The 27,667-nt window shown below is 39.9% G+C and overlaps 1 protein-coding gene across 3 annotated transcripts in view; it reads left to right on the top strand.

Moving 5' to 3' along the window:
- axin1 (axin 1) overlaps positions 1 to 24,146 on the top strand; it is a 29,720-nt gene extending 5,574 nt beyond the window's left edge. The window contains exons 3-11 of one of the 3 annotated variants that reach the window (XM_084071940.1): positions 8,931 to 9,071; positions 9,942 to 10,038; positions 11,587 to 11,724; positions 13,889 to 14,445; positions 14,862 to 15,023; positions 15,130 to 15,378; positions 15,901 to 16,008; positions 18,622 to 18,771; positions 19,307 to 24,146. In XM_084071940.1, coding sequence (XP_083928066.1) covers positions 8,931 to 9,071; positions 9,942 to 10,038; positions 11,587 to 11,724; positions 13,889 to 14,445; positions 14,862 to 15,023; positions 15,130 to 15,378; positions 15,901 to 16,008; positions 18,622 to 18,771; positions 19,307 to 19,433 — 1,729 coding nt within the window. In that variant the 3' untranslated portion in view covers positions 19,434 to 24,146. Of the gene's footprint in view, positions 1 to 8,930; positions 9,072 to 9,941; positions 10,039 to 11,586; positions 11,725 to 13,888; positions 14,446 to 14,858; positions 15,024 to 15,129; positions 15,379 to 15,900; positions 16,009 to 18,621; positions 18,772 to 19,306 lie in introns of all 3 variants that reach the window. The other 2 variants (XM_084071939.1, XM_084071941.1) reach the window with 2 other exon arrangements.
- Positions 24,147 to 27,667: the final 3,521 nt, after the last annotated feature.

Here is a 27,667-nt window from a genome sequence, read left to right as displayed (position 1 = left end):
TAGGATTTAGAAAACATTTTTAGATATGTATTTGACCGTGGACCCCACCATCTCAAAATGTTTTGTTCCAGGGACCCCCAGAAGCAAAGATTTGAGTTACAAATGTTCGCTTTAAAAATACATATATTCAAAGATTTGCACAAAACTTCACTCGGTGCCATATGAGGTTGTATATCTGCTACTTTTGAATATCCAAAGAAATCTTAAAATGACACAGATGCGTTAAAGGTAGTATGCAGGGTAAAGGTAGTAGCAAGGAAAGCCAGAGGCAGAAATGCTTTTAACCTTCTTCATTCTCGATATGAGCACTCATAGTTGACCTATATATTATGAGTGTGATAGCCAATAAGTCATGAATAAAACGGTTGTAGTGTGATGTCTGTTCAACAAAGATAGGGTATATAAATGTGATTTTAACTTTTTCATCAACATCCCCCCCAGTGTGTCATTCAGTACAAATAGGTGAAAACAAGTGGGCAGGAATATGAAAGCGTATGAAAAGGACTCGGCAGCCCTCAGGGCTACCTTATTCTGCTGATTCAGGTAGGGCCAAGGAGACCACTGCAGTGATGGGGATGTTGTTTATTGCCACAGATATCGGACTATTGACTTAAACCATTCAATCTGGGAACGCATACTGTGTCATTTTAGACTTTTTAGCTATGCCCATTATTTTATACTTTGGGATATTCAAAAATAGCAGATCTACAAGCTCACAGCGCGGCACCGAGTGCCACACTACGAGCTTGTAGATCTGCTATTTTTTGTGCAAATCCTTTGTGCAACTCTTTGAATGTATATGTTTTATAAAACGAACATTTTAACTCAAGTCTTTGCTTCTGAGGATTCTACAAATGTCTTCTAAATGTTGCTATAATATCAGTGGTTCCCAACCTTTTTTTCATGTTACAGACTGGGGGTCTGGAACATGACAACTATAAATGATATGTATTTGTCCGCGGACCCCACCCACCTCAAAATATTTTGTTCCAGGGACCCCCAGAAGCAAAGATTTGAGTTAAAAATGTATATATATATATATATATATTCAAAGATTTGCACACATTTTAACGATTTCTTTAAAATAATAGCAGATCTACAAGCTCATAGCGCAGCACTTGGTGCCGTGCTATGAGCTTATATATCTGCTATTTTTGAATAGCAAAATAAATCTAAAGTGACACAGATGCTGGAACTGGAACACTATAAAAAATTAAGCTTAAAAATGGGTACTTTCTCCTGATTGGCTGATATTTTGACACCTACCGGAAAATGTATTTTCTGTTTATTAAAGAGCTGGAGAGACGGGGAGACTCCTGTTACTGAACAAACACTCTATAGCAATGATTACTATCAGAATATAGTGCTTTAACCTTTTTAACAAAATACTTTTTGTTTTAACCAAAAAATATCACTATCCCTACCTTTAAGGCTTCTCTAAAAAGCCCTAAACATAATTTAAAACGTTCATGAAATTATTATTGTGTGGCATTCAGTTTCACAATGATGCTTTCGTTGTGTTTTGTGTCATAAATCCAGAACACACCTTTCCTTCACAACGGTGCACTTTGTCACCCCTCCCTGATAGCCCAAACTCTCTTTCAGTTAGTGGCATGTCTAGTCCAAGTCGAGCCAAGATGACGGAAAGAGAGCCTTTGGTCAACAAGAAAGGTAAAAGCAATTCAGCGGTTTGGAAACACTTAATGTTTCGAGTCCGTCGAGGAACAGAAAAAAAAAATTGTGTAACATTTATTAAACGCATGGTATCTGTATCACAAGGCAATACGATCAATTTGTTGAATCATCAGAAATGAAAAAACAAAAGTACTAGTCTATAACCTGTCCAAACAGGTTATAGACTAGTACTTCGTTTGTTCATTTCTGAAATTATAAAAGGAGCAAAAAATAGAGAAAAGTTAAAGAAAATCGACTGTTGGACGAAAAGCATGTTTTCAGAGTCAAGGGTAATCATGTTAAGTAATTGAATGTAATAACTTATCTATAAACAGAAAGTACATTTATAAATATAAATGTAGTATAAATGGAAGGCATTTTTTTTTTCTTGCCATGTCAAAAACACATGACACCACCAAATTGTACTGAGCTGTGATTTATGTGAACTGATGCACCCATAATCTCTTGGAAGATGCTGCTCTGACTTCTCTTTGCTGTAAGTTAGGCTACTCTCTGACAATAGACAGTAGGCTGATTTATCAACCCAAGAATGACTCATTATTGGGCGCTTATCTTCCCTGCCAATTTCCATAAAAGTGTTCAATAGGACTATTGGTACAGTTTTTTTTATTGCATTTTCAATGATTTTGGTTTAGTAAAAGCTGCTCAGAGAGTGCATTTGAACCGTTGCAATGCTTTATTGCAATTTAGGAGAGGGGGGTAGAGCTCTCTGGTTAGATGTTTGGCCTTGCAAGGAGGGGGCAGTGGCCCTTTCGGAAGGTGCAATTGTACCTTGTCATTCATGGGACAATGGATGTACAGGATAGACTGACCTGATATCATTTGAAGATGATGATGATAAAGTTGAAGTTGGCTGACTTTGTGGAGCGCAAGGCTTGTGAAATAGTGGTGAAATCCATTGAGGCAGGGTCTCTTTTTCAATGGCGCCCTGTGTACAAAAGGACATTTACAACAAATATTTAACAGACATGACATAGACAATAAGGTACAAAAAAATATTAAAACCAAATATTACACCAAGCATGTGCATATACCTTCTTCCAGTATAAGGTCTGTCAGCTAAACATCTTTAAAAAATGCCAAAAGAAGCAAGGACATCTAACATTTGTTATATACTATGGCGCATACGCACTGAAGGCTGTATCTCCCAGCTTAGTACTTCTAGGCACCTTCAACATAACCTTATCTTAAGATCTAGTACCCTGACTTAATGTTCTGATTTCACCACAAAATACAGAACGTTTTTGTTCTGTTTGGTAGTTTTTTAGCCACATTGGAGAGATATATACGCTATGTCCACACGTAAAAACAGAGTTTTTCCTCTTCGTTAAAAGAAATATTCGAATGTACACAAGCACGTTTATGAACAAATCTCTGTCTACATTAAAACAGCTTCTTCATGAGACCGTTTATTGACAGCCTGTCAACAACTACAGTCTCATGATGACAGGCAGCTTTTTAGATGCCTCAATAAAATGATACAATTCTGCTCATTGCCTAATGCGGTTGGTTGGTCAGTCTGTGGACCACTGCGGCCCTTGGGGGCCCCTGTCAATAGGACTCAGACATAACCATATATAGAGTTCACTATGACTCAGGCATAATCATATATAGAGTTCCCACTGCAGCTACACCTAAATATGGCTTGTGTCATGCTGACTGTGACAAGAATGGCCCTGATGCCAATCCTCTAGTTTGACAAAGTTTGCAATTATTCATAATGTTTCATACACTGGTCGACTCCACCAGGCATTCCAATGCATTCCATCACGGCTCCAGTTTGCCCATCAGTACCTATAACGTTCTCTCTCTCCTTCTTTACCTAGCCTTGTTACGGCAACTACCAGAATAAAACCGGTGCCGTCTGTTCCTCAGTACCTGTGCATTTATGTATATAAACATGTAAACAGTCCTGTTACAGTATTAATCAGCGCTGTTTTGTCCACCGCCGCTATTATGGAAGCAAGATGTAAACGATGGGTTTAACGGCGAAAGGAGATGACATCAAGCAAAAAACTGCGGCACATACTACAAAAAATAACCTCTGTTTTTCTTGTTCACACATCAATGCAAAAACTGCAATTTTTATAATCTTCGCTGTGGAAGGAGTTTGCCAGGGCCAAAAACATGTGGATGAAACCCCCAAACCACATAGAAAAGGCTATATTTCTAAAAGAAAAACACCTGTGTACGTATGGACAGGGCCATAGATGTGTTTAAAGACAATAGACTTCATAGCCATGGTATGGTTAATATACCACACAGGTGTTATATCCAATAGTCAGATTGTGTGATTTGATAACCAAAAAAAAACACTCCAGCTGCTATAAATCATTCCTGACAACTGTTGTGGCATGATGCTGTCATGGCGCTGTCTTTTGCTGCCTGTGCAAAAAAGAATCCCTCTCTCAAAGTGCATGCACAAATTATTCAGTAATTTAGTTCACCAAATAAGTTTCAGTTGTGTGTGTTGGAAGTTGGAAGATGTTAAATTATTTTGAGTTTGGCAAAGGGGTAAAGATTTTGTATCTAAAATAGCTCAAGTATTTTGGTGCTTTTCTCTTAATATTATTTTTTTCCGCAAAGACACTGTTCACCAAGACCATTGCCATGGTGCAGTGAGTTTAGTTGAGTTATTCTATCCCAAGAAGTTGACCTACTTTTTACACAACAGTCAGACAAACCTTGACTTTAAGATGCAGCAATTCCTTTCCTTCCCTCCCAGAAAAGCAGGTATCAGGGACAGCTAGCTTTTAGCTCTTTGCTTTCAATTTTCAGACTATTTAATAGGGACTTTCAACGGCTTTCATGTTACTTAATTCAGTCCTCTCATCAAGAGTTTGCCTGTTGCCATTTTGGGCGCTATATGTGACAGCATTTAAGACATGGATTTCTCTCTCCTGCTGCCAAAACCCATATAACTGCTCCTCACTTATCAATGTACTACTCCCTTAATGGCCCTGGACATGATGAAATGTAATTAGTGAGCGCAGCACACTTGAGGCTATTTTTAAATGATTATTTCATCAATCAAGCATTTGGTTGGAATTGCAGAAAGTCACACTTCATTTTTAAATTGCCTTGCAGCATTACTCTTTGGGCTTTTATTAAACTCAATTTTACATTAGTCGTGTCTGGGACAGACAACTGAGGACATTAAATAGTCTTTCAGATCACTTTTAAAAGATTAGATGAGGTGATGGCATATGGCCTATTTGTGTGTGTGTGTGTGTGTGTGTGTGTGTGTGTGTGTGTGTGTGTGTGTGTGTGTGTGTGTGTGTGTGTGTGTGTGTGTGTGTGTACATTCTTGTACTTCTGTTTATGTGGACATGAATAAATATTTCAAATGTGTGTGTGTGTGTGTGTTTGGGGGGTCAGATCTTTGTTGTCATTTAAACCGAGGACTTGATTTTTGTCTTGTTGAAGTAAGAACCAGCCTACTTGCTACTTTTCACTTAGCAACCATTCTGCATTTGAACACATAATGTAATAAAATCACCCATAGTATTTGTGGTTTCTAGCTGCTCATTGACATTATAACAAATGTCAAAATGTTAGGACTCAAAAGTGCGTGGTTTGGTTGACTGGACAATTAGTTAGCATTATTAGTGGCTTACTGGACTGAGCAATTTGGCTACATCATTACAGTCCCCGCTTATTCATAGATGAGTGCAGACACTTAAGTGTTCATCCCATTCCTGGCCTAAATAAACTCTCATAAAGTTCATAGACGGAGACGGGCGGGGGCTCTCGATATTTGCCCACATACTCCCTTATGTACTTTACGTCTATAGAGCATTAACCAATTCCTCCGCTAGAGGGCAGTGGCAACACTTTATGCAGATTATCCAGCCTATCTGTACAACAACCATTGAGACATTGGGCCTTATCTTTCGCCCGGTGCTAGGCGGTGCAAACAAGTAGCGCATTTGTCATTGCTATCATCGACCAACGCAGTCGTCATTTCTAGACCCAGCGCCATTCTTCTTCTTTTGGCTAATTCCCATTGGGTTCACCACAGCAGATCATCTGTTTCCATCTGGTTATGTTTTCTGTGACCCCTGCCACCTGCATGTCCTCTCTCACCCAGCACCCATGTTGTCTAAATACCTAATGATCTTGGGCCTAATTAGCGCCCACGCTGGGCAAGACCTAGCCTGTTGAGTGTCTAAACGGAAGTACTGTAATTTGGCGGAAGTACCGCCCAAAGAAGCTAAGTTGAGGCTTTACAGAGCACTATAAGTTCATATGCCATGTCCTTGTCATGCTTTATTTGGTGGTTTAAATAAAGAAGAACTTAACTGAAAATGAGCAAGTGTTAATTAAGTTGATATGTCAAGATATCACGGATGTGTTTTACTGCTAGATGGTCCCACACTTTCACTTTTCCTCAGCAGAAAATTGTTTGCGTCTCATCCAATCTATCCATCTAAAAAGCAATGAACATAGCAGGCGCAACCTTGCTCTTAAAGGGACATTTCGGCGATTTTGCATCAAACCCCTATTTGTATCAAGGTCTAGGACCCATAAACATGATCCTGGTATGTTTTTTGTGTTTTATCTGCATTTTTAGATTTGTATCCATATCCTCAGAGACTATTAGTCATTTGACTCATAGTCTCTTTATCTCACCTTATTTCCTGACTACAATGTAGACTACACCCCCACACAGCCTCCCCTCCCCACAAGGAAGGGCAGTGCCCCAAAGCATTATGGTTATTGTAGTAATGCAGCAGTCCAGTCAAACCCCAGTCAAACACACAGACTTCTATATTGTTCTGGCCATAGGGTGCAAATTTCAAATTTTGCTACTGTTATCTACTACAAATGTTATTAACATTGAGTGACTGTAAGTTCTTCCAGGGGTGAAATGCTCCTTTAAACGTAATGACAGCAGACACTCTGATTGATTTCATTTATGTAACACCCAAGACACACCCATGAGTAATTCAGAGGCTTAATACCACCCGTTGGGGCCATGTTATGGTGTTAGCGCTATGGATGGGGATTGTCCGCCTGTCACCCCGGTGCCTGTCAGTGGGGTGTGTTGGGGCGGGAGGAGTAGGACGAAGGCTCTGCTGTCTACGTCCTCCCGTTGGGGGCTCCTCACTGGCAGGTGAGCCAGTAGGGTACAACAGCAGTGACAAGACACAGAAATGTGCATGGGGAGGAATTCACTGGCTTAACCCATTGAGACCTGGAACTGTCATTTTTAGATGTGAGCTAAAAAGCATTATTTTACACTTTGGGCTATTCAAAAATAGCAGATATACAAGCTCATAGCGCGGCACCGAGTGCCGCGCTATAGATCTGTAGATCTGTAGATCTGCTATTTTTGAAAAATCGTGAAAATGTGTGCAAATCTTTGAATATAAATACTTTTAAAGTGAACATTTTTAACTCAAATTGTTGCTTCCTTGGCCAAATACATATTAGGGGTTCTTGACATGAAAAAGATTGAGCACCACTGATATAGAAACATACGTTTTTCAGAAAACTGTTGAGATTTAGGAGACATGTAGAATCGGCTTCAGGTCTCAATGGGTTAATGACTAAATAGGGGAGAAAAAGGGTAAAAAATAATTGCCTACTCTAAATTATAGAAAAGAAAAAATTAAAACAAAAAGAGAGTGCCCATTGCTACTGTAGGTCTGCACACTTAACATGCTACACTGCTAGTATTACCGCACTAGCCAATCTGTACAACCATTGAGTAGTAATGTCCGCAGAGTACAGATGGTTCTGGCCCCGCCCGTAGCTGCCCCTTTCCCCCTACAAACTATATCCAGTGCATATGGGCTTTAAATCTACTGTGAGAAGAGGTTACCCTCAGCCCTAAGAATTTTGAGAGAGAGAGATTGAAAGAGACTGAAAACCATTTTAAATTCAAATTAATTTACCAAGTTTGGATTTTAATTAATTCTTCACTGCTTTAGAAACTTGCTGGCTAATGATAATCGGTCAGAAGCAAAGGTTTTGAACCTTGCAGCATCCATATTCTTGGGGGAATATTAGCCAAAAATAGCAGATCTACAAGCTAACCAGACTTTTAGATCAGCTATTTTTGGTGAAGAGATTTGGTTTAGTCTGAAAAAAGTGCAGAGCCAACTCAGGTCCGGTTTACTAAGTCTAGAGAGTTGAAGTGGTTAACCAAATGAACTCTAGCTTCCCTATTCTGGGCATATCATAATAGGTGAAATAGGCGAAAATCTCCAAGCTCACCGAGCTTGTAGGTCGTGATATTTCCGCTATTGACGCACAACAAAGTATATAAGGTGCGTATTTAGGTGGTTAATGTTACTAAGCCGTAAAAGAGCAGCATGTTGTGAAGACCCCAGAGAAGTGAGGAAGACCCCTCCTGTGATCTGTAATTCATATACAGGGCAGCTGTTTGGGCGGGAACCCCTATTTGTAACTATACCTTTCAAGACGGGAACCCCTTTTGGTGTTCCTGTTGCTGTGTACAGTATATAGCAACATAATGTTTTTTGTAATTTTTTAGTACATATTTGAAGTTTTTCAGAAAAACTTTTTTAGAATCGGCCTCAGGTCCAAATGGGTTAAAGAAATGCATTTAAAGATGTTGAGTCAACTATGGATCCTATAGTCTACCACTGTCCCTAGAATGCAATTTATTTTATATTACTCCTACAGATTTTGATTCAAACATCACACAAATTGGTACACATCATCTCTTTAGTCATGTGATCAAGACGTTTCTGTCCGATTTTTCATATTCCATCATGATTGGCTTCCAAAGTTTGCAGGAGTGGCCCGTTTTGAACAAAATGCCTCAAATCATGAACGCACTGTCTGATTGCCGTGAAACTTTGCATGCACATTCCCACTAGGCCGAGGAAGAAAGGCCACCCTTTTCACATTGGCCTATTATAGCGCCACCAGCTGGCCGATTTTTGCGAAACACATTTATTATATACACATTATCTCTTTAGTCATGTCATCAAGACGGACCTTTTCATATTTTATCCTGATTGGCTACTACCTGGCCTGGAGGAGACCTTTTTAAACAACATTCCTGCCCATTACTTAGGTAAAAAGAAGAAGAAGAAGATAAAAATAAATGTGTTTGGCTTAAATCTTAATTCTTCTTGACCAGATAGTCGTGTGTTGCTATGTTGTTAACGCTCTTTTTCACTTTGAGTTAAATGAACACTCTGGATTTTACTGTGCATGTTGTTCCTCAATGGTTTTCTGTGTGTGTGTTTGTTTTGCAGGCATGCACCATGGAGGGAGCCCATCAACCCATACTATGTCAACACCGGTTATGCTATAGCGCCAGCCACCAGCGCCAACGACAGTGAGCAGCAGAGCATGTCCAGTGATGCAGACACACTCTCCCTTACTGACAGCAGTGTGTACGTATTTCCTTTTCCACACACTTATGCACACTTCAGTACACTTGTGTTTACACCTGCTCATACCGGCTACGGCCATATCTTCAATAGTGTAAAGCCAGATTCATATCATCTTTATCGTTATTTATTTATCATAGTGAAAAATGGCCTCTTTTCACAACATAAAGAGACTAGTATGGTCGTCATTTAGAAAGCATAAGTTGCTTTATATTGATTTCTCAGTCAAGCTTAGAATGTTTAACATTCCTTTCAGGTTTTTCTTTTGTCTCAGTTCGTCATTAGGAACAAAGAAAGCAAAGCTTCTTTGTCTCTTTTTGTACATAAATGTGTAGCCCCCCCCCCCCCCCCCCCGTTTGATATGAAAAGCTAAAAAATCCTTTTCATCAGGATTTACTTAGCTGGCAGAACTTCAATTTCAGTTGAGCGAGCAGACCAAAAATGTTCTGGCAAAGGAAGATAACAAATCTGTTTTCCAAGTTCAGGGATGGCATTGGGGAATCGTACTAAAGGAACATCAAAGCCTGCACAACTGCACAAAAACCTTCACAAAAAAAAACGTGTTTGAAGTGGAATGGATTAGAGGCCATTATCAGCTAATTGCTCCAGAGCTTCTAGCACAGGAGAATCACACCCAGCATGACCACTGCCATTTGACTGTGTTGTCAACACGCATCCACAATCTGCCAGACCACTGCTGTTGCTGGGGGACGAGAATAAAACCCCAAGAGCTTTTATTCAGTTGCATTCCACTTAAGTATGCGGTTTAGACCCAAAAATATGGTGGGGAAGGTTTCAGCTATAAATTCAAAGCTGCTAATGTTGTTTATTCATGAGTATGTTTTATGAAAATGTCTTTGTTGTTCATTCCAGAGATGGGGTACCACCCTACAGATACCGCAAACAGCATCGCCGGGAGATGCACGAAAGTGCCAAAGCTAATGGGCGAGTCTCTCTACCTCATATTCCGGTAAGTTATTTTGGGTTATTTCCCTCTTCTTTCAGTACCCCTCTCGCTCTCTCTCTCCCTCTCTGTCTCTCTCTCTCTCTCGTTATTTCCCTCTTCTTTCAGTATTTCTGCTTCTACATCTCGCTCCCCCTCGCTCTCTCACCCTCTATCTCTCGGTCCTTCTCCTTTCCCTTATTTTTCCTCACTTTCCACCATTGCAGAAGTGTGTGTTTAAGCCCTTCGGTGTCTCAGGGCCTGTGATGGAGTGTAAGAATAGCTGATGGTGAAAGAGAGGGCTGTCTAAACGCTGCTTGATGCTTTTCTAAGCTGTGTGTGCTGAAGCCTAGCAGAAATGAGTGTTCCTCCATGACAGCCCCCCATGCCTTCCGCTGCAGCTTGCTGTCTGTCTTGCAAGGAGAGCTCCCAACCCTAATTGGGGCCTTGGAGTCAGGAGTAGTCAAATTAAAATGACACACTTTGCATCCTATTAGGATGCATGGATTGAATGTCTGTTACAGTAAAATCTCTGAAGCGTCACCCTGCCCTTTTCTTGCCCTGGCGAATGAACCATGACTTAAGCTCAGTCACTTGCAACAATATAAATGGTAATGCTTATAAAATCTGTACTTTGACATCGTTGCTGTGTTTTGGCAGGCTGTTCATTTTCGCTCTTGTGACTTGTGACTGGTACGAAATTAGCAATCAAAAGGAGAAATACAGTTTGTCAGAAGGTTCTGTAAAGGACCATACTGGTATGTTTTGAGAATCCATTGGATTCCATTCATTTCAGTACAGAATGAAAATAAACTTGAGACTTCAAACTTGTATACAGTACCATGAGTCAATTGGCTAATCATGCCAGACTACCGGTATGGTCCTTTTAAACAGATTTCTCAGATGCAATAAAATCATCAGAATAAACCTTTTTTTGTAGTGGCAGTTTTCATCCTAGTATATGTTCTTCTGTTCAAAGAAGATGGGAGATATTTTAGAATATTAACCCATTAAAACCTGGAACTGTCTCATTTTTAGATTTGAGCTAAAAATCATTATTTTACACTTTGGGCTATTCAAAAATCGTGAAAATGTGTGCAAATCTTTGAAATATATATATTTTTAAAGCGAACATTTTTACTCAAATCTTTGCTTCTGGGGGTCCCTGGAACAAAATATTTTGATGGGGGTCCGCGGCCAAATACATATAATTTTGGGGGTCCTTGATGTGAAAAAGATTGAGCACCACTGATATATGAACATATGTTTTTCAGAATACTGTTGAGATTTAGGAGACGTGTAGAATCGGCTTCAGGTCTCAATGGGTTAATTGAATATACATATATTTGAACATTTTAAGTGAGGGAAGGGCAGAAGGATAACTTATCCTGAGCCGGGAATCGAACATTTCATCACTGCTTTTTATCCTATTAATAGTAACAACAGGACATGAGTTGGCACTATTCAATACCTCTACTGCCTCTGTGTTCAGGAGATGGTGAAGGTGGTAACACAATCAGTGACCATCCATTTGGGAGCACATGATGTGGGGACTTACAGTATGTCTCTCCCTAGCGCACAAACCGGATACCAAAGGATATACACGTGGAGCCGGAGAAGTTTGCAGCAGATCTCATCAGCAGGCTGGAAGGAGTGCTGCGAGAGAGGGAAGCGCAGGAGAAACTAGAGGAAAGGCTGAAGAGAGTACGATTGGTATGCAACTAACTAATCTCTGAACCATCTTTTACTGATCTCAAAGCCCTTCAGGGGCTACATTTATATCTTATACACAGGAATGGGAGTTTTTTTTGGGTGATCCTTTAAATGCTACCCTGTTAGCACCAGAACGAACACGTACATTTTGCAAACCCCCCCAAAAATGCTGAAGCAATATTTTCATATAATTGAATAATGAACTAAAACTTAGATTTTTCAAAGCCCCCCAGAGATGCTGAAGCAGTATTTTCATATTATTGAATAATTGTGAATACATTGAATAATTATGTTTTATTCCATTTATGGAAGTGACAGAGAACCCAATTCCTTCTTCTCTTGATGAGATCGGTTGTCGCTCATGAAGATCATTTATGGCATAAAATTAAAACCTTACTTAAAATATAAAATATACACACACATTTCGTAACGGAAAAGAATGTATTCCAATATGGTTTGCTTTTGTGCTCTCCAAAAGTTAAATATTGATATGAAGTCTACAATCGGATACAACAGATTCATATTTCTGACCGAATAAAGTTTGTTATTTATTAATTTATCAGACCTTAATTAAATAAACTAGGTCAGCCGTAAAAGTAGGAAAAGTAGGCTTTATGCATCCTTGGAGAATTCCATACTTGGTCTTTTGTTGACATCGCTTTTTTCTCCAGTATCATTCTGAACACCTGCACACTGGAGCCACTTGTGAGGCTGAAGCAGTGAAATGCCTTTTTGATGTCAGTTGGACAGTGATGAAACTGCTTGCCTGTACCGTTTAATGAAATCTCTGTCAGTGCACCTAGCCAAGTATTAAGTCTCAAGAGGGATAATTTATGTGTTTGGCCCTGCAGGCAGAGAGGTTGCCATCACAGAACTTGAGGTGTCTTCTGTTGAAAGCTGGGAGCAAGTGAGAAATGGCATTGTCTTCATCGACTGATGTTGCCGTCTTGGCTCAGAGTATTCACCTTGCTTTTGGGGCCATAGTTAAATTTGTATTTCTTATTGGGCGAAGAGTAGAAGAGGCAAATGAGAGCACACCAACTTAGTGCACACAAGGTAGCGGCATGCAAATCTCTGCTAGATCCCCATCAGAAAGTCCTGAGTACCAAACCACCCAGGAATCTGCTACCTGTAGAGCATCAAAGCCTTGCTCATAAATTGTCCAATGTGGTTTGCCAAGGGTTTCCATGTTGAAATGCCATCAAAAGCATTTGGAAAGGGAGAGGCAGCTGAGAAGCCAAGCCGGGCTGAAATGTGCCTTTAGAAATGAAGGTGTAATAGCTCCATGAATAGCTCTCAGTGCATTCAGCTAACACAGATGTCCACACCCGGGGCAGCAATATGCGTTCAGCTAATACAGATGTCCGCACCCAGGGCAGTGATATGCGCACAAATAGGAGTTACTGTTGAAGGAAATGTGCATGAATTGAGAAGCTACAGATTATAGTGTCCATCTATACACAAAATGTGTACAAATGTAACCATATAGGGGTCATTACAATATTACAAAATATTTTCCATAAATGTCTGGTTCTTACAAGCTGTAGATTGTGAGGTTTTGTCTTTACCTAAATACAGTAGCCGAATCGAAATAAGGTAATAATATAATAATAATAATGAAGAATGAACTGTACATTGTCACCCAACCCCACTACTCATGCACACGCACGCACGCACCACGCACGCACGCACACACACACGCACACATTCTCTGAATAACAATGAAATCACAACTGAACCCCCCCTCTACTAAGGGAAAAATTTAAAGAACACACCATTTCCTCACTCGGTTCAAAATTGATTATATAGTGACTATATTTATAGCCGAAACATCGCAAATGTATGTTATGCTGCACATACATACAGCCCCTGCAAGTTTGACTGACCACCCTATTCATGTTCTACCTCATAATCTATCTCTGCAGTAAGAAGAATCCCATAGCAACTCATTAGCATGTGGTTAAAATCTGCCATCTGCAGGTTGGAATGACTATAACACAGTACACGGTTTTGTGTCCTTATTTTAACCGAAACAAGTTGTGTCCATTATGAAAACAAACAAACAAATGAGCAGTTGGGGGATAATAAATGCACTATTCTGAAATGTAAATTCTGATTTTTAAACTTGGTCGGTAGCTTAAATGTTATACTTTTCCCTCAACAGGAGGAGGATGGCGACGATCTAGACGTCTCCTCAGCCACTTCATCGTCCAATCACAGGCTTCCTCCTGGTGCGGCGTATCCCCAGCATTACAGCTCTCGCTATGCTGACATTGGCTACAATGGCCCTCTGCAGAGAGATGCTCACGAGGAGAACCCTGAGAGCATCCTGGATGACCATGTCCAACGCGTCATGAAAACCCCCGGCTGCCAGTCACCAGGGACAGGCCGCCATTCCCCCAAGTCCCGCTCCCCGGACGGTTTCCCAGGAGGGAAAGTAACTGGAAATGGAGTGCCTCTGTCTTCGGGCCAGGGCAAACATCCCACCAGGCATGGGCCAAAGGGAGATACCAGCCACCTTTACCACCACAAACACGTGCACCACATCCATCACACAGGCGGGGGGAAGCCCAAAGAGCAGGTGGAGGCTGAAGCGGCCATGCGTGTGCAGACCGTGCACGGCACCTTTCCCTGGGGTACGGAGCAGAGTCATTATGGGTCACAGTCTCGTAATTATGCAGATGGCCTGCGCGCCAACCCAGCGGACCCCGCTGGTTACAGGTATGAACCGAACTCAGACACTGGGCACTGTGGTCTTGTTTTTTCTTTTTTCATTCGTTTGGTTAATCACATGAATCCTAGCATCCCTATTCTGCGCATTTACCTTTGGCGAAAATAGATGAACATTCAGCGAAAGTAGCAAATCTACATGCCACCAATGTGTCGCAGCGCAACGCATTGTGCGCTTGTATATTGGCTACTTTCGCTATTTGACATAAAAAACATAGGGTTAAGTTAAATTTGTTGCAATTTATAAAAAAATGTCTGGCACAGAATGCAATTGTTTGCGCCAACAAAATATAAATATTTCTTATTGCGACATTCACATTTCAGTGTAGTTAAAGTGGTTAAAGCATACTGTATTACATCCTTTTTTTCTAATTGTCGGTAACTTGTTTTTATTATCCGTTTAGCAGCAAAGGTGGCATGGCGTGCAAGAGAGCGTTCAAGAAAGGAGAGGAGGCTCGGCCCAGCGAAACGCCATTGCCTCCGGAGGAGATGGAGAGAAACCAGAAGATCCTTCTGTGGATGATGGAGGGAGAAAAAGAAAGCGGGCGCCATAAGAAGAGTCCATACGGGTAAGTAAACGTTATGTAAACGGCCCGGTTGAATTAAATTGTTGGATTCTGTTACGTTATTGAAAATGACCAACTTAAAAACATGTGTTTATTGTTTGTCTTTAAGGAGCACCACGGGGTCCAAGAAGACCACAGGCCACGACACGTCTCGGCTCAGCTCAGTGGAGAGACCGGGAGGGGTGCACCCGTGGGTCAGTGCCCAGCTGCGGAACAACGTGCAGCCTTCGCATCCCTTCATCCAGGATCCCACCATGCCCCCCAACCCGGCCCCTAACCCCCTCACCCAGCTGGAGGAGGCACGTCGACGTCTCGAAGAGGAGAAGAAGAAGTCTGGAACGTTGCAACCCAAGCAAAGGTGAGGTGTTTTTTCCGGCCAAGGGCCGACATATTCCATGACTAAAGCATCAAGGTTCATGAGTGCTTCCATCGAGCCGGTGATGTTTTTCAACGCGAGTTGTGTCACTTTAACAAGGGACGATTCTGTGTCAGAGACATCTACAAACACACACAGGGTGGGAAGTTTGACACTGTGTAATTGGCATCAAATCTCGTTCATTTCCATTTACTCTTTGGTCAATAAGATATGGAGTTGCTGGATATAATCGCAGGACTTTAATATCAGCGTGCATGTAAGCCAGGTGTTAACCCATTCAATCCGGAGACGCATCTCTGTCACTTTAGATTTCTTTGGCCATTCAAAAATATCAGATCTACAAGCTCATTGCGCGGCATAGCCAAAGAATGACAGACATGCATTCCCGGATTCAATGGGTTAACTTACACTGTATGATGTGCATATTAGATCTAGTCTGCGGAACCCCCCCTCCCCCACAGAGTAGTCCATGTGTCTAACTGCTGGGATTGTTCGGTCCCTCAGGTATGTGATGGAGGTGATCCAGAGGGGTCGCACTGCCGTCAGGCCTGCACTATTCCCTCCGCTCAGCGTGGTGCCCGCCGTCTCTGACAGTGAGCTCTCCGAGTCTGAGTATGTCCACTGTGTCCTACCAGCCCCCCCTCCCCCCCTTCCTCCCACAAGTCCCATCCCATAGACATGTCAAAGGTCACCCCATCTTACCTCCCATGCCCATCGCTGGCAGTGTAGAATGCTGTATGCGTGTTTGTGTGTATGGGCTAACGGACACTGTGTGCATTTATGTATTTGTAGACCCGCCAGGTTATTCAGAAGTCAATAATACATAATTACTACTGGTGAATTAAATGTGCTTTGTTGGAAGTAGTCCAACGCATCCCCTTGTAGTGTCCCAAGCAGTATCCTTGTTTGTTTTAATAATGCAATTAATTGTTGTTTTTGTTTTTTTGAATATGTGGGGATTAGATTCATTGCTTGTTTTCTTTTAACACCTCAACCCCGTGGCTTGTCCATTACTTGTTGAATTATTACCCATTGCAGGGCAAGGAAATTGATTTCTGATTAGAGTGATTATTATTATTATTATTATTATTATTATTATTATTATTATTGTTGTTGTTAGTGTGCTGGTTTCAGTGGAGAGACGGGAGCAGAGAGAAAGTGTAAAGATTGCACAGAGAGTGTGTACTGGTTGATGGAGACACACGGTGCAGATTGTCTAGGGAGTGGGCTAGTTTTTGATGCCGTCTTTCAGAACATTGTGTCTGTTTGATGTTCCCATGCCTCTTCATAAGGGTAGTCTAGGGATGCAGGGGAACAAGGGAGCTGTATTGAGGAGCAGATGAAAGGCAGATACCCTCGCATTGCCCGTGGATATATCAGTCCATTAGACCCAGGAGGACTGGGATTGAGTACTTTGTATGCCTCTTGAACACTGCAATCGGCCCCCTGTTGGCTTCAGTTAATGTAGCCCTCAAGGAACATTGCAGTGCTTTTGAAATGGGAGGCACCATTAACTGAATAACCTGAACTCTGTAGAGTTGTGAAATATTATAGAAAACTTGTGGGTTGTTAATTCTTACCAAATGCCCTGTTCATTGCCATATTGTTTGGTGTGGCGGTACGGCTGTGTACTGTAGGTAAAAGTAGTACTGTAGGTGTTAGGGCTGGGCGATATGACTTCAAACCAATACGATCTTTTCAAACCTCAATTACGATTAATGCACAAAAAAAACCTTGCTTCTCAATTATTTGGTTGGTTATTAGTATCGGTTTCGATATATTTTCAGTTAATTTCCCAGCCCTAATAGGTGTTCATACTAATAGGACACATCCACCTCACAGTGGTCCAAAAAAACAACTAGTGGAAGGTTTCATTTCAAACATCGACTCAGATGGGGAAAACATTGTGTGGCAAAAGAGTGCAATTAAGCTACAGAGGGCACAAAACAAGCCAGGGAGCTAGAAAATAACGGTATCGGACATACAGTATCTGCTGTAGGAAATTGCTATCGCTTTTTCCACTGAGTTGATGAGGTGTAATGGTAACTGAGAGCAGGTGTTGGTGCCGGCACCATGGATGCCTGGAGGAACATCTTGAATAATCATTTGTTCTCATGATATTATATTTCTACCCAACATTGCCCATAGAACCTAGCTACACTAACCCGTTTCCTGAACTGTCCCGCGCTTTACTGGGGTTCAAGCATGCAGTGCTCTTTTAACCCATTAAAGCCGGGAACGCATCTGTCATTTTTAGATTTCTTTGGCTATTCAAAAATAGCAGATATACAAGCTCGTAGCTATATGAGCTTGTAGATCTGCTTTTTTTTTAGGGGGGGGGGGGGGGTCGTGAAAATGTGTGCAAATCTTTGAATAAAGATGTACATTTTAACTCAAATCTATGCTTCTGGGGGTCCCTGGAACAACATATTTTGAGATGGAGGGGTCCGCGGACAAATACATATCATTTTGGGTGGTCTTTGACATGAAAAAAAGTTTGAGAACCACTGATATAGCAACAGAAGTAAAACAAATTAAAAACAGTTAGATTTCAGAAGACCCAGAAGCAAAAATTAGACTTAAAAATGCTCGCTTTAAAAATATATATATTTTCAAAGATTTGCACAACTTTTCACGATTTTTCGTAGTGTGGCACTCGGTGTCAGTTTTGTATGTGATGTATGTATCTCCTCACTTCTCTCTGACAGTCTATTATATAAAAGGCCACAGCTACTTTTACTTGGATGGAGATGTAAACTTTGCTAGGTGGAAGTAAATAGTCTTAAAAATGCTGTGTTTCCCCTCACATTCTACTCGGCTTGGTCGAGAGAGGGAAAACAATATTTTTTTAAAGATTGCTATGTTGTTCCCTTTTATTCTTCTTTAGATGTTACATCAATATTTCCCCTACGGTCGAATGCTGAAATGATCAAAATGGCATCTTGAAACGTACAAATTGTGAAGTTACATTTGAAATACTACAAGGCTTATTGTCTCTGCAGTCCTGCCAGGTCTAAGGGGAAATTCAGAAAGTCATTTGTCTTTGCAACTTTATCATGCTTCATTTGCCATAACACAAAGTATAAATCGGGCTTAACATTTTTGGTTTGAGCCAGGACTCCTACTGAGATGTTGATGACAGCTAAAATATTTCTTATGCTAACTTTATGGACATGAAATATAAAAAGGTGTATTTATATATTTTTTTGTCTTTTTGTTTGGCAGACATAAAGCAACTAAAAAGTCCCCTTGTGAGAACATTACAGTGGCCTACTACTTCTGTGGAGAACCTATACCATACAGGACATCTGTCAAAGGGAGGATCGTCACACTGGGCCAGTTCAAGGAGTTGCTAACTAAGAAAGGGAGTTACAGGTGAGTGTAATGTTTAACACCACATTCAATGTTTTTTCCAAGCATGCTATCTAAATTATTTTGTTTAGAATAGTGCAGGCTTTCGTTTGGAATTTATTTTAAATATACTTAGTCCAAAAACAATCCAACAACAGTGTTAGAGAAGTCATAAAACACATTACAAATGTGTAATTGATAGAATTCTATTATTATTATTATTATTATTATTATTATATTTTCATATATACCCACACAGACATCTCCATTCCTACAAGACAAAACCTAGTAAACGGTCACTTGGCCACAGGACATACTGTACGGGTAAGACATCAGACAGGAAAGACAGAGAAAAAATCTTAAAGAAAAAAAAAATATTGGAGAGGAATATTGACTAAACTGATTAAGTGGACAGAAAAAGAGATAAAGTACAATTACCTTGGTAAAGGTAAATGGCAAATAAATACATACATATAAAAGGGGGTTTAGCCGGCAGAATGGGGTCCAGATATTGTAGAGTGGATCTTAACTTTTCTTTTCTTCTTGTAAACAATTGTAGGTATTATTTCAAGAAGGTAAGCGACGAGTTTGACTGTGGAGTGGTGTTCGAAGAGGTACGTGAAGATGATGCTATCTTGCCCGTCTTTGAGGAGAAGATTATCGGGAAAGTTGAAAAAATAGATTGACGTGTTGGTTGAAGAGGAAAGGAGACTTGTCTAAGAAATCTCTCTTTGGTGGAATCGAGGAGCGGTTGGATGGAAAACGAGGAAGTGTTCAGAACGGATACCGGCAGTGGCAGGAAAAGGAAGTGGTAAAGTAGAAGGGGATCTGGAGAGGAAATACGGTGGGATAAGAAGGGGCCCGCTGTGGCCACAGTGGGTGACTTTGTGACTTTTAAGACATACATAATGTAGTCTTTTTCTAAATATGCTCAGTGCCATTGCATTATACTGAGTACTACAAGACATTGGACTAGAAGAAAATACCTCATTCTCTTCTTTGTCTGGAGTGTAATGTAGCAATGTAAAGTTTGATTAGATAAAATGGACTACGAAAGTGCTACTAAAGCTGCATATTTTTGATATGACTTATCAGAAGGTATCCTTTCTAATGTAACCACGCTTGTAATTTTTATATGTATTGGTACCAGATATGTACAGTTTGTCTGTTTAAAAAATAACAAAGTTTTATATCTATTTAAGTATTTAAAAAAGCTGTCAGTTTCAATCTTATAAAAGCACTGGCACAGTTCCAATTCAACATGATCACGACCTTTGATAGGGATGGTTTTTTTCATATAATTTGTGACAGCCTTCAGGAACTATATTGTCCATGCTATACCAAGTGCATTTAACACTCAACTTCAGTACTCTGTTAAGTGGCATCCAGCCATGTGGCACTTTCACTGTATTATAGGCTACAACCCTGACTATGTTTACATGTAATCTGCAATTGGATTAACTGCCTTTCCCAGTGGAAATTTCATTGGAAATTTGTATTGAAAAAAAATGTATATGCTTGAAGAAAAGAAAAACATTGCAATCGCTATGAGGTTTCAGATGGATTAGGACTTGTGGTCACGACAGGTTGTATGCAAATGTATCCAATGAACGCCATTACATCCCATGCCATTCTCTGTACCCAATCCACATGAAGCAGAAAGAAAACGATCATAACCACTTAAACCCTATATATTTTGTTAACCGGTGTCCCCCAGGGGTCTATACTTAATCGCCTCCTTTTTTACCGTCTCCAAATCTCTTTGCCATGCATTGTAAGCTTGTAGATCTCCAATTTTTGCCTAATGTTCGCTCATTATGATACATACCCATGAGTAGGGATGCTAGGGTTCATGTGGTTAAATTCTATGTTAATGAGTACAACAAAATCATATTGTGACTGACATAATGTAAGCACATTTGTGCCCAAAATCTGGGCATGCACTTTCCATTATACTTTTGACTTATATTAATTTTATATCGAAAGTTATGTTTTTTTAGTTTTTTTTTTCTTCATTTAAGCATAACATGAAAACATTTTATCATCTGTGCATCAACTGAACAAATGTGCATGGCGGTTTAGAAATGTCACCGTTTCTCCTGATCAAAATGACATAATCGTGCCTATAAGGTGTTGAGATATAAAAACATCAAAACATTTCATATTGAAACATTGCTACTTCTGCAAAAAGAATACAAGTGTACTATGTAGTACTAATACAATCTTGAATTCATGGGTGTTCATAGCATATTTGCATTCTTTTGAGGCATTCATTCAGCAAGCACTGAAGTCCACATTGAAACTGTTATCAGCTGCATGTAAGCATAGTCAGCGTTGATGGACCTATGATAATTGACTTCTTGAGGATGCCCTCCACTCACTGATCATGCCTGTGTAGTGCTTTGTTTTAATTTTTTGTGTTTCTTTTTTAATCTATTCCCTGTTTTGTCAGGCGATGACACAAGTTGAGGTTCAGAATGTGGACTCAAGTACTGTATTCAGAATTCCCCAAGCACAGTATTGTTCGTGTAACAGTATCAGTGGTGGACAGAGTATACTCAAGTAAATACTCAAGTAATCAAAAGTACAAATTGCTGAATTGAAAAGTAGAACATTTTCCAATAATAAAAAACCCTGAAATATCCGAAATCTTCTAAAATAGTGAAAATAGCAGATCTTGTAGATATGACTATTTTCACTATATTTGAAATAGGGCTTAAGTGGTTAATTCATAATGAATTACTTAATATAATAATGAGTTACTGTCCACCACTGAACAGTATGCTCAAACGTTTTTTTTATAGACGGTTCATGTTGTGTGCCAGCAAGTATCATCAAAAAGCTATTTAGAAGTGAAATGCTTGTGCAATGTAAGCATTTGAAGTGTAAGCAAGTGTTATACACTGACAGTCAGAAACAGTGATTCCTAAACGCAGCAATCGTGTTTACATGTCTGTTTTTGTAGGGCTGATCCCAGCTCGAGAAAATTGTCATCCATTGTAAAAAAAGTCAATTAGCCAACGCCTTTCTTACATTGGCTTTTCCCACGTTACTGTCCTTGTAAATTAATGCGTATATGCACAATGATTCACAATGAAAAGATCCTGGGTTTATCAAATATCGATATGTATATTACTTCAATGGTGCAAGAGGGGAGATACTCCCTTAGAATGGAAAGAAATTGATGAGCCAACAAAAACATTATCAACTGAGATTGGATTGATTGATGGATCAATTGAGAGGGTGTAGCCCTAAGTTCATAATGCAAAAATAATTTGTGACTTGTAGCCATTAACCTTTAGCTTAACATAGCTAAATTTGGTGCCTGGCAGGATTTGATTATTAGTGTAAAATAATAATACTTTTGTTTTGAATAGGTCACATTACACCAAAGAGAAAACAGTAGTAAAAGCTAGATGATATTAATAATCTTGTCTCCTTATTTCTCTTTATTTACCCTGTCACCTGGGTACACTCTTCATTTTGTGATAAAAAAAAAAGTGTCTTGATCTCTTTGATTATCCAAATCCTTGTGTCAAAGTCGAAGCTCTTGCACAGAATGACAGAATGTTTTAAAGAATGGTTCAGGTGCATAAGATGACAGCCTCCTGATTGGATGTCGTTTCCTGTTCTACACTGCAAATTGGCTTCACATTAATCAATTCATTAATTACTTATTTTTTTCCGATTTAGAAACCTCCTGAAACACTGGGTTAGGGATAGAATGGCTTTTGAATGTTGTTCAATCACATGTGCATACATGCAGGTGGTGTATTGAATGGGTAGCTTTTTATAACATTGCATCCGAGCACATTCAACACAAGGATAGGCAGAGAAGACCAAATGATGTCAATCCTTTAGGCTGCCATTTTGTGCACCTTTCCCATTGTGCTGGAGTCCGCAATGAGGAATGTGGTAGTTAATTGTCTTTGTAATTAGAGTGGAATAATAGGTATTATGAGCGGAGTGGACCTTCAAATCAGAGTGCTGTATTGTTGGGTGTTGTGTTGCATATACCCAATGTAAGGAATATCTCCTTTTCTGATGCTGTTTTTGTATTTATTTAGAAGCACATTTCTTTATCTGTATAACTTTAACATACAGTATAGTGCATTATCCTCCACTTTTCCTTACAAGAAAACCTTGTTTGTTTGATTGTGAGAGGTTTACTCCATGGCCTTAAAGGAACACTTCACCTTTTTTCACTAATGCTCACTATTAGCATGGTACAATTTCTGTGTTCTCGCTCTGTATCTCAGAGGCATGTTGTAGATCAGTGGTTCCCAAACAGTGGGTCGGGACGCATTTGTGGGTCACGAGTAAATGTCCCTTTTTTATGTTTCCGAAATGTTTTTAATTATTTCAGAAGTCTTTCAAAAAATGTAAATAGAATTCAAACAGATTTCAAATGAATTCCATAAATAAATAAAAGTTTTAAGAAGTAGTGAAAATAGTACTTCAGCTAAAAAGTTTGGGAACCACTGAGCTCACAAATGTACCTGCCGATGACTTCAGTTAGGATTTCAAGCTAATGGAAACTACAGTTACTACACAGTCTTCAGTACACAGAAATATTACATTAATGAGGTCCGATGATATACGGTTGAAGTGTTCCTTTAAATGTGGATATGCAACCATCATATTGTCTGTGTCGGGTGGAAAACTTGTTTGTCCAAAACTGATACATTTCAAGAAATGGGAAAAATAATCTCTGTATTTATAAAACACACATACTTGACCACTTTCAAACTCACGTCTCTATTTTGGGCACGTCATCATGGGCAAAATTGTTAAACATTTTTAAAGGATTTTCAAAATGTCTCGCAAATAGCCAATCTACTGTACAAGCTCACAATGCATCGCGATTGTAGATCAGCTATTTTCTCTTACTTTTACGGGACACTGTCTCACAAATATAAAATAGGGCATTCATTTATGGGTGAAAAAAAAGATGAAATATGGAGATACAAGTTTTCTATCCACCAGCAACAATCTGTTCTGTTTGATCTTTTATTGTCCAGTGTTTCTTTCCAAACAGAGGGTATCAAATCTGAAATGATTACTGTGAAATCCCCTAAAAGTGATCTTCTCTTATTTTAAGATCATTGAAATGTATATAATAAACATCAGAGTGCCTTTATTACAATCTTAATGATGTCTGCTAAGTGATTTTCAGTCGGATCAATTACCAGGGACTAGCTTTATACAGTACTTATTTTAATTTTGTGCAAAGTCAATTCTGTTTAAATGTTTGTCTCGAGTCAGTCTTGTATTTGTAAATATGTACTATTGTGTCATCAACCAGCAGCCCAACTAGCACATGTGGTACCCTGGACCTGTTTCTTTTTGCTAACTAGTGTCGTTATCATTTTAAGGTACTTGGACATTAAATACATGCAATAAACCACAGCTTGACTACTGAGTATGCTTGGCTATTAAATTGTATTACGATGTTACTGACATTAAGTATGTTGTGTTTCCGTGTCTTCAAATTCAACCAAACTGATATTTCTCTAAAAACCAAATTCTAAAACATAACCAAATGTAATTTGAAGGCTATTTAGTAGTGAGTTTGGCCTTCACCTGAAGGCTGCAGAGTGTTGTCCTGCTACAGACTGAAGAGGGCACTGTTGGTTCTCAAGTACTATATTAGAATCAGAATCAGGTTTATTGTCACATCACAGGTTTACAAGGTAAAAAAGTAGGTGAAATTCGTTTTTGTACATCATTCCCATCGCAATGTTAATTTCCATAGAAAGAAGAGTGGAGAGAGAGAAGAAGAAGAGGGGTGGGGGGCAAATGGGAAGGAGATCGAACTACTCTACTTTTTGTTCACTCGTTCAGACTGTGTGTGTGATTGCTTCTTTCTGTCTGCAGCTATACATTTGCAAACTACTGGGCCGATCAGCATCATATTTTTTGCACGCTACCAGCAGGCCATGTAACTCAATTCAAATCAGTCACTGACGATGAATATAATTCAAGCCCACTCCATTATTCAATAGCAGTAGCACAGCTACTGGCAAGAGCTCATTGTCTGCTTGAACATATTGTTGTTGATCAGCTATTTTCGGAAAAGGGATATGGTGTAGTGCAGGGGTTTTCAACTGGTGGTCTGTGGACCATTGGTGTTCCGTGAAGGTATTGCATGTGGTCCCTGAGAATACCCCCAAAACACAGTCACCCGAGGCAAATCCGTTGGTATTCACCTGGTATGCAAACTTGATAATGTGGTTTGAGCCATGTTCAGGTGTGCAGTCGAAAGTGAAGAGGGAGTAGAGGAGAGGACTCGGCACACAACCTTGTGGGACACCAGTGGTCAGGGTGAGGTTGCCTATCCTGACATGCTGGGGTCTATAGACTAGAAAGTCAAGGACCCAGTTACAGAGGAGGGGGTCAATGTCATTAAGGACAGTAAGCTTTTTAACCAGTTTGGAGGGGATGATTGTGTTGAACGCTGAACTAAAATCCATGAATAACATCCTCACACAGGTGTTGTCAATTTCCAGCTGAGAGTGAAGTGTAGGGCTGTAGCGATGGCATCCTCTGTGCTCCTGTTCTCACGAAAGGCAAACTGGAACCGGTCCAAGGTTTGTGAGATGGTGGATTTCACATGAGCCTCTTGAAGCACTTCATGATGATGGGGATGAGTGCGACGAAAGTCAATCAAACTTACAGCAGAGGAGTGTTTCCATACCGGCACGATGGTGGTGGATTTGAAGCACACAGGAACAACCGTTTGGGCCAGGGACAGATGGAAAATGTCTGTCAGAACTCCGGTCAGCTGTACAGCACAACCCCGGAGGACACGTCCAGGCCCAGCAGCCTGTTGATGGGATCTGGGGAGAACTTAAATTAGAGCGATTTAAGTCGCCTCCAATAATAAAAACTGCACTTTCGGACCGTTCCTAAAGTGTTTTGTAATTTACTAATGGCAGCAGATCTTTCATTGCTTGCTTAATGCTTAGCATTTGCATCTGGATATAAACTGCTATTATGATGATAACTGAAAATTCAACGATTTTCAGGCCAAGGACCCCTTAGCTTAGAGGGCCGGAGTGGGACTCCAAATCTGGCCGGGAGATACACGCCCACCCAGGCCACCCTGCGCACGTCGTTTTTTTTGGGGGGGGCCCTTTTTTTGGGGGGCCTTATTTTTGGGGGGCCTTACAAAAGGGGGGCCTTTTTGGGGGTTAAAGGTAGGGGGGAGGCCCGCAGCTGCACTGAGCTGCAAGCAACACTGAATGCATTGAATTGAAATTGACTGTGGTTGGCCTGGCCTGAGCTTAGGAGAGTTTTTTTTTTGCTGCATCACTTAAGCGCCGTGCTGGCTGTGGATGGCTGGCCTGACCTGATATTTTTTTTTTATGCAAAAAAAAAAAAAAACTACTTACATATTGGATTCATGTCAAATGTGTGTTTTCAGACATTTAACCACTTAAACCCTCAATACTTTGTAAACTTGACCTTTGGCTCTGTACTTGGTCTGCTCTTTTTTCCCTGTACACAAAACCTCTTTGCCGAAAATAGCCGATCTAAGCTTGTAGATCGGCTATTTTCGGCTAATGTTCCCCCCAGAATAGGGATGCAAGGGTTCATGTGGTTAATGTAAAAAAAATAAAGTCCCTATCACACAAGGATTTGGCGGCCCCCCTGCAGTATCTCTGAGGACACCCTAGGCGTCCCAGACCCCCTGTTGAAGACCCCTTTGACCATAAGATATTCAATTTCCTTTCTGTTGTCACGCACATTAACAGTATCCACCATCGATAAAATAGAATATGAATATAATACAAATCTTCACTTTCCTACATTACTAAATGCATGGTCAGGGACCACATGTTGAAAACCCATGATGTAGGCAACAGTGTAGTCACCATAGTCAATTATGGGATTCAATGGGTTTCCCACATGTAAGTTTAGAACACTGTCCATTCTGCTATCACTACAGACACTACACTGTGCATTTAGCAAGACTGACTAAGTAATGTTCTAATCAATGTGGAAAGCAAAACATCAGACATATTATCAGTTTTAAATGTCATGTTGTTGTATTTGATGGGGAGGGTTAGGGGTGTCAAGATAACACTAATTTCACGATACATACATGATGTTGGGCATATGATATCGATATGATACATTATTAATGTTCTTTTCTCATGTATCAACATTGGCCATCATCTTTAGTTTAAAATAACAATTATAAAGCACTTTAAAAACAATTACAAAGTGCTTTGTACACACAAATAAATACATTGTGCAAGCTTAAGGGAGAAGTGAAGTTCTCACTAACTATAAACCCATTGTTTCATAGACACTAATATAACAAATATAATATAATATAATGTAACACTGCATAACTATAAATTCCACAAACCTCATATTTTTGTCATCTGGACATGTTTCAGAACAGTGGCTACTGATTAGGGCATTGTCCATGCATCAAGCCATGTTAATATACTCAGACCCCCCATGGTCTATCTTATTGGAGTCACTGCCATCAACAATCTATCTGCCCTGAAGAGACAGCGTCCTTCCGTAAGTCAACAGTGTTGTTGTCAGTAATGTGGTCACAAATGTGATTCAGTCATGATCATTTCAGTATCATGGTTGGTCAGTAGGTCAGGGTCTTGTCAGTATCATGGTCAGATACATATATCATGGTCGTTATTATCATGGTCAGCAGCACATGTATCAAGGGGTACACCATCAACGGAGTATAGGGTAACAGAATAGGTGGGCACTAGGGACATCTGGGCACCTCCATGTAAAATTGATATTGTGTCCAAAATGTGGGGGGAAAAAAATAAATATATATATATATATATATATATATATATTTTTTATATATATATATATATATATATATATATATATATATATATATATATATATATATATATATATATATATATATATA

The sequence above is a fragment of the Gymnoscopelus microlampas genome (genome assembly GCF_963454915.1).
Source record: "Gymnoscopelus microlampas genome assembly, chromosome: 11".
Taxonomy (NCBI): Eukaryota; Metazoa; Chordata; class Actinopteri; order Myctophiformes; family Myctophidae; genus Gymnoscopelus; species Gymnoscopelus microlampas.
This window is presented reverse-complemented; position numbering and strand designations above follow the sequence as displayed.